The sequence below is a fragment of the Paramacrobiotus metropolitanus genome, unplaced genomic scaffold, assembly GCF_019649055.1.
Source record: "Paramacrobiotus metropolitanus isolate TYO unplaced genomic scaffold, Prichtersi_v1.0 Parri_scaffold0000069, whole genome shotgun sequence".
Lineage (NCBI taxonomy): Eukaryota > Metazoa > Tardigrada > Eutardigrada > Parachela > Macrobiotidae > Paramacrobiotus > Paramacrobiotus metropolitanus.
Window position 1 is genome coordinate 354,356 of NW_026570289.1, and position 8,113 is coordinate 362,468.

At 41.3% G+C, this 8,113-nt stretch overlaps 1 protein-coding gene across 2 annotated transcripts; it reads left to right on the forward strand.

The window, feature by feature from the left end:
- Positions 1-4,425: 4,425 nt before the first annotated feature.
- On the forward strand, positions 4,426-7,370 carry LOC129594582 (uncharacterized). 2 transcript variants are annotated; one of them, XM_055491321.1, is made up of 4 exons: positions 4,426-5,028; positions 5,263-6,155; positions 6,387-6,472; positions 6,599-7,370. In XM_055491321.1, exons 1-4 carry the CDS (start codon positions 4,538-4,540, stop codon positions 7,238-7,240), a joined length of 2,112 nt encoding a protein of 703 aa, XP_055347296.1. In that variant the 5' UTR covers positions 4,426-4,537; the 3' UTR covers positions 7,241-7,370. The 2 variants fall into 2 exon arrangements, with proteins under 2 accessions (XP_055347296.1, XP_055347295.1); XM_055491320.1 differs by having other exon boundaries at positions 6,387-7,370.
- The last annotated feature ends 743 nt before the right edge of the window (positions 7,371-8,113 follow it).

Consider the following 8,113-nt stretch of genomic DNA (forward strand, 5'->3'; position numbering starts at 1 on the left):
ACCTAAGAAACCTAAGAAACCTTAAAAACCTAAGGAAAAACGTAAGAAACCTAAGAAACCTTCAGAATCAGAGTCAGACTTTAAGCGGTCAGAGTCAGACTTTGAAAAGTCAGAGTCAGAGTTTGAGTGGTCAGAGTCAGAGTCAGAGTCAGAGTTGGAGTCTGGGCCAGTATTGGCCCCAGTGCACATACAATCCACTTCAAGCGCTATTATACGCTGCCGGTCGGCTGCACGTTTTAATACGATATCGTCAGTTCTCTTGGCGGTCAAATTATGTACTTCTAAATTTTTATGCTTACATTACACCTGTAATTCGTAGTTTCATACAAATATTGTGTTGCAACCTGTGGAGTTTTGCAGTTATGGAATAGACCATCCCGCCGACTCCCAAGTCTTGTATGAAGGTGTGAATCTCAGAGATTTCGACAACCTTCCAATTGGCAATCTTAGTCTAAGGATCCTAGCGCAAGACTATGTTTGCCCATTTGGGACGGAGGCGTAATATTGCGAGAAATATACATATTTAGACCGTGTGCATCGGCTCCCATACGGATGCAATTTTGTTCCTTGTCTTTTTTTGCAATTTTTCTTCGGACAGTGCAATCTGGGATCTGGCTTTTTCGTACCAAGTGCTTTTTCGTATCAGGTATACGGATATTTGCACATACCTTGCCCGGTGTTCACGGCAGCCTGCAATGACCAGCAAGGACACAACAACGGCCGGACTAAACAGTGTCTGAGATGTTGTCGTCCTACTGTACTGTATTAAGATCCCGTCAGATGTATGCGCTGTGTAATCCCCAGGAAGCTGTTCATCACAATTTTTGCTCTGTCTGTTTTTTTGTCTGAATACGTGCGTACATGCAGAACACATGTACATTACATGCGGCTCATTTTAACAGCGGTTCTCCTGAATATTTTACCTGACGTCAGTGGCTTCCACAAAGTATTGACAGTGAGTAACTGACAGAGAGTACTATCTGAATACCTGCAGCCGCAGGGCATCGATGGCGATAACGTCTTCGTTGATTTTGATTGCCCCACCCTTCCGCCATGGTGGATACCGGCAAACCGTGTGTGGTTCTACAATCTTGACCAGAGATAAAATTTTTACCTATTTAGAACGTTTACTATTGATTTTACTTGAATTTCTGACAAAATTTGTCGCTTCGCGCGAAATTTGGCTGTTTCTTTGACTTCTGCTTGCATTCCAGTGCGTCAGCGAAAAGTTTTCTTTAAGTTTTGATTATCAAAAATAGGTCTTTATTCATTTGAAACTTTCGCTTAGCTTCGCTTAACAATTAAAAAATATTTTCCGTGTTCGCTAAGTTTCGCTAAATGGTTTGGGAAAAGCGCTAAGCTTCGTTGTTTTACTTCAAAATTTTGATTGCAGTTAAGTTCTGCTAAGTTGGCGAAAAATGCTGAAAATTTCCGTTTCGCTTTGAAAATCTTAGCGGTTTACGGACTCTACTTAAAAGCTACCTCAACGATCCCCTCGACATCCTTGTGGCGCTCAGGAACGAACCGAATGGACCGTACATTTTTTATCGATTTAGACGGTTAAATTAGCTTGTCGGACCGGCAGTGCAATCTGTGGTATGGCGAACAAAGTCTTTCTTTGAAACACGAATACATAATATTACATACTACGTAGACGAGGTTTTATGACTGTGCAGAAGAATTAACACTTTTAGTTTAATATGTGTAAACGATTCCGCTTTCCACATTAGAAAGTAATCTAAACACTACGAATACGGAACCGAATACGAACACGGATTGAAATGGGGTTCGTAACCGCATCAGAGATCTGACAATGCATTCGGACCGAAACAGATGTCGAAACGGTTGGTATCGATGATTTCGGCCATTTACACTTCGGTTGCGCTTATTCGGCCACCACTCACATTCGACCACATTATGTACATTTAGGCAGAGTTCGACCAATGTTAATATTATTATCAATAATTAAAAAATTTGCAAACTTGCAGTCTAGTAAGAAGATTAAATGAATGCGTCGATGCATTGTGCCAACTTTTATCTGTTTCTATAAAATTTGATCAACACCTACTTTATTAGGAAAGAAGCCAACAAATAAAGCTAATATCTATAACCTAAGCGTATTGATGGTTGCGTATTGACGCGTTGCGTTGCGTTGTGTCTACCTGATAACAGATCATTTATCAGTTAACATTCAGAAAAAGAAACAAACTTTGTTGGAACAGAACACAGAATCCCACGTTCACTTGCAACTTCAGCTCTCTCATAATTCAAAAAATTAATGTAACAGAAGAAAACCAAAACGTATGATCGAAGAAACCAAAGATACCTAAAAAACCTAAAAAAACTGATAAGAACAAATAGTTTCTCTTTTAAAAAAAAACTAGAAAGTCTCAGGTCAAGCTGTTCATGTATGGTCCGTATTGTTGTGGCGACCTCGGGGACTCGGGTTTTCTTGTAAATTGTGTAAGCAGCTTACACTTTACAACTAACACTAAGTAACAACTGACAACTTGACACAAGAAAAATAAAAGCCAAAATGTCATGTACCCAAAATAATCGTGGCCGAATAGAGTGCGGACCGAAGTGAGCAAGGCGAACTGTATGTTGCCGAAGTGATAACAAGTGCCCGAAACCGCACCCGGACAATTGGGAGTGGGACATTTCGCCGCACTCAAATTCTACGCGCGACTTTTCGCCGCGAAGAGATTTCGTCGCCGGACATTCGGACACTGGGACACTTCGTTTTGGGACTTTCTGCTTTGAGACATTTTACCTTTGCGACATTTCGACGCAAGACGTCTGGTCTCGGATAATTCGTCTTGGGACGTTTCGAACGATGCGACTGATTACCGCAAAATAATTAACCGCGTTTAATTCTCACTAATTTTTTCAGTTTTTTAGGCTTGTTTTTGTTTTTCTTAAGTTTTTAATATTTCTCTGACTTTCTTGGGTCGTCTTATTTCTTCTTAGTTTTTCTTGGGTTTTCTTAGGTTTTCTTAGGTTTCTTAGGTTTCTTAGGTTTTCTTAGGTTTCTTTGGTTTCTTAGTTTTCTTAGGTTTCTTAGGTTTTCTTAGGTTTTCTTAGGTTTCTTTTCTAGGTTTTCTTAGGTTTCTTAGGTTTCTTAGGTTTCTTAGGTTTCTTAGGTTTCTTAGGTTTCTTAGGTTTCTTAGGTTTCTTAGGTTTTCTTAGGTTTTCTTAGGTTTCTTTTCTAGGTTTCTTTGGTTTCTTTGGTTTTCTTAGGTTGTTTGTTTGGTTTTTGTTTTCCAGTTTCTCCTTTTCTGACTCTTTTAGTTCGCTTAGTAAATCATTTATCTAATAGGCGTAATGTCCTTCGTCGAGATGTCTTGGGACGAAATTTCCTTGCGTCGAAACGGCTGTGCGACGGAAAGTCTCGCGGCGTAAAGTCTTACCGACGAAATGTCCTGCGACGAAAGGTCGCGAGACGAGATGGCCTTGCGGTGAAATGTCTGCGTCCAAAAGTCTTGCGACTAGTTGTCCGCGGCGAAATGTCGCTGTGCCGCCCGAAACGTAGCGCGGCCGAAGTGGTCAGGTAAAAGCTGCTTTAGACCGGAAGCGCTCAACCGCCCAAGTCGGCGACTGCAAGCTAACTAGCTGCACTCGATCCAGCTTCTTTTAGAATTTTCCTATTGGTCGGTAGAGCTCGTTGCGTACGCCTGTACGACTCGTACAAGCTGCATTTTTTAACGTTATTTCAATTGCGATACCTCATATCAATCAAAAATTTGTTTTTAAATTGTGAAAAGAGTTTTCAAAAACTTTTTAAGCTCATAAAAAAGAGGAATGTTTTCTCTACTTAAAATCCAAAGCAAACGAAATTCCATCAAGACAGGCAGAATCGACAGCTATCCGGAGACACGCTACGATTCAAAGCTTAAATTTCGTGCTTTACGGAAGGTTTACGAAACGAATACGGCTATGACGCATGCAAAAGAGGCGGGGATTCGTATTCGGAACCGCATTCGTAGTCTTCAGATTGCTTTCTATTTACTGGCTAACGTAAAATTACGATAACTGATTTTATTTCGCAATAAATTTGCATGAATTGATGGCTGCCAATTCTACAGTATAATATGAACGCAAAACTAACATCATCTGAAGCGTCATCTGGAGACGATGCGTCAAGCTGGGTACGGCTGCTTCCTGTCTGCAAAATTTCCTTCTGAGTTGCAACTTATGCCGGCTTGGACTGCATTCATTAATCACTCCTTTAAAAACGACAATACATACGACATATAACTGACAACTCACTACTAAATATCGTAATCCACAGCAACGCTGAAGCACAGCTGCCGGCAAAAACACAGAAACCGGCTGCGATGGCTACGTTGCAAAGCGCAAAGGAGTTTTAATCTTGATAACGGTTAATGCTATTTTTCCTTCGCTGCTTAACATTTTAAAACCGCTACGTAAAACTGCATTACTTTGTCTCCGTTGCTGAACAGCTCGCCATACTCGCACTAACTGCAACTTCAGTAAGAAAGAAACGCCACTACTGGCGTGTTACAAGTCGTTCAAGATGAACCAAGTGCACAAGTTCTGCATCGCAGCAAGAATGGCTGTCGGTCATTTTTTGTATGGTTTCCCCATACCGCACCACGCATCCTGCGCCACATTTCAGTGGATTCGTTTGATAGTAATGTTTGGCGGTTTTACCGTACTTTTAGCCATCTTTGACATCGGCAGCGATATATTTTTTATTGTTCATTTATGGGGAGAAAATAAATGCGGCATTGCCATTGCCTGGCTGGTATTCATCACTACCGTGCCGTTCCTTCCAATTCTTATCTCCGCAGTAAAACAACGCTTTGTCACTCATCAACGTTGGGAAAAAGCAGCTTCGCTTAACTGGCGATTAGCGCGACAGAGTTTAATTAAGTCTGAAGACAATTTATTAGTCTTCAAAACTGGAGAACGACTTACCAGAAGAAAAGTACGGCCATTTGAAGAGCGTGCCTATCCAGTTGTGGCCTTCATGCTGGACATCTTTCCCGTCACATTCGTTGTCCGGTAAGAATTCCAGCAGCTTGTATGTTAAAATTTGATGGAATAAAAGGGAGCCATACATACTGATTGTGTAAATTCAGTATACGGTATATAAAATTCTTATATGTTATAACGTATTTATATTTATAATGTATACGTCATAACGTATTTGAATAAAAATTCATATGTATACACTACATTCAGATATATTCCCCCTAATAAATTTACTTTCCCCTAATGAGAACAGTCTGCATGTAGATGCATATCGTACGTAAGGGCGTGGAGAAATTCCGGAGAATTCACGAAATATTACACGTACAGTGCCGACATCGAGTTTCAAGATTGGCAACTGCAAAATGCACAGCTAACTGAAATTAAGTACGAAGCAAATCCTCAGCTGATGATCTTGCTGATCCTCACTGCCACGGGATTATTTCCCTGGAGCAAAGCCGCCATCACCGCGGCATTCTCTTTCTGCTCCATCGCCAAGTACTTTCCGTTTTGCGCACAACTCCCCGGTAAATGCGCCTTCAACAGCAAGGTTTTTCTGGACAAGCATTATGTGGATGTTGAAGTCGCAAATCAACTGCTAAAACCGCATCTTTCTGCTTTCTGTGGATGGGTCACAAATTTCTTTTACATCGCGTGTCGCTATCATATTCTTATTTCTTTGATCGTTGTCAACTGGAAGGCATCGCTGGCAGTTGCTGCAATCCAAGCGGCGATCATTGCGGTGTTTCTACTGCTCTCCTATCGGCGGAAGTATTCAGCACCGTTTCCAAAAAAATCTTGGAAGCGGTATGTCGGACCCGCGTGTGCGTTTATCAGCCAGCTGTTGACAACGTTGGGATACTTTTTGTTGGTGCCGGTGACGACCACGATGACGATGATGGGGTGCGTCCTGGGGACGATCTTGCAAGGTGTGGCGATTGTAGTCTACGCGCTGGTGACGCATGTTGACTGGACTAACACTATTCAGTGTCATACCGGCTCGACATTTCCACTTTCTGCTAAGTCTTCTATGTATTATGCGTTACTGGTTGGGAATGTTTTTGGTTCACTGCTCCTGCCGTTCTTACACTATTTGGTTAGTCGGTACGCTGAGAAAAGTTCCTGGCTTATTCACCGACAAAATTGCACGAAATGCTTAGGTAAGACGCTTGTCAGTTGTCAGTTCTTCAAAAAAAGTAATGTACTCAAACGAATATAAACTGGCAGGTTATTTCTTGCGTTTAATACATATCGACAACGATTTTGGTGGTTTTCCAATGTTTAAATTTTGATAATTTAAATTTTTAATGAGTTTACAACTGCAGGCATAACTATATGTATGCGTTTCAGCTTTGGCTGGATAAAGTAATAATCCTTAATTTTAACTGCAGAATTTAAAAATCGTTACTGCAACTATCGGCCGTGTTGGCTCTGCGAATGGGCGTGGTGCGACGAACATGATCCGCAAAATGCTGAGGTAATTATTACACGAGTTCCCGTGCCATTTTTGGAGGAGAGCTACTTAAGCGATAAATCAAAAGAAGTAGTTGCAATCTTAGCGATGCTCCGAGCAGATCCTGAAGACGATTTTTTGCTCTGCAAGGGGCACACAGCGCACCTGAACCATCTACGGAAGAATGGTCCCACTGAATGCACCCCAGTTGTTATGGCTGAAATTGGATTACGCGCAGCCGTGGATGACAACAACCGGCCAATGGTGGAACTGTTCCACCCCAGTTCACCGGAACTTGCCGATTTTCAAACAGATTTTCACATGTCGCTGCATTCGTTCCTCCGTGAGTTATATTCGTGCAATGTAAACATGCGCTTACTAAAAAGGCTTCCCTACCAGATCTTTTATAAGTCCAAGCTGTACGATCAGGGAATTAAAAACCATCCAGCTCAGAACATGTATTGGGCGGAAATCGTAGAACTGAGGCAGAAACATGCATATTGCGGGGAGGACTGTCTGAAACCACTGCCAAAATTGATCTCTGATGGACCGTCACGTAGATTTATACTCACAATTGAACCGGCGAATCTGCCGTCTTTCAGTTGGCGGCTGGATAAGTTTGACCGTGATTCCAACGTTGTACCTGATGGAATGGAGTACGAGTTTTTCAACGATGCCGATCTCGAGTATGGAGAACACGAACCGGTACAAGAATGCCCGATGAAAAAAGCTCTACAGACGGAATATATTTGGCAGACCGTTGGGTGCTGCGATCCTGCCCCACACGAGTAGGTTGCGATGAACAACCCATCAGCTTGCAGTTTGGTTCGGTTAAGTAAGCACGGGAGTACTCATCGCATCGTAATCGTGCGAGGGTGTAAAACCTGGCCCTGGCAAGTGCCTGTGGAGTTGCCACTGGCATGGCAAAGGATCAAACCTGGTGTGCTATCCCTCTGGGACGCGATAAAATACGGCATGCCAGAAAACTAGAATTATTAAAATTATAACTTTCAATACGAGGTTTTTAGAGTTGATGTCTCGTAGATAGCTTTGCCGCAAACAAGCGATTAGGTATTGCAATTTACTCGTACTAATAGAACAGTACTGTACCCTTACCCTGCACTTGACGGAAATTTGTACTTGCCGCCACGGTGTCCGTTCATTTCGGAAGCCATTCATTTCGGAAACCATTCATTTCGGAAACCGTTTATTTCGGATACCATTCATTTCGGAAACCGTTCATTTCGGAAACCATTCATTTCGGAAAGCGTTCATTTCGAAAACCGAAAAATTCCGAAACGAATACATAAGAACACATAAAAAAGTAATTAGAGAAACAAAAGAAAAATGGGAATACATAAGAACACATAAAAAAGCATAACAAAAATTACATAATTTCGGAATTAGAGAAACAAAAGAAAAATGAGAATACATAAGACCACATAAAAAAGCATAACGTAAGGAAAACAAAAACATAAGAAAAATTAAGAAACAAATAACAAAAACAAGGAAATCTATTAAAAACAAGAATAACATTTCGGAAACCGATATACCTAGAATAACATTAGAAAACCTAAGAACCTAAGAAGACCAGTTAATTCAGAAACCCAATTAAGAAACCTAATTAAGAACTTAAGAAAACCTAAGAAACCTAAGAAATCATTT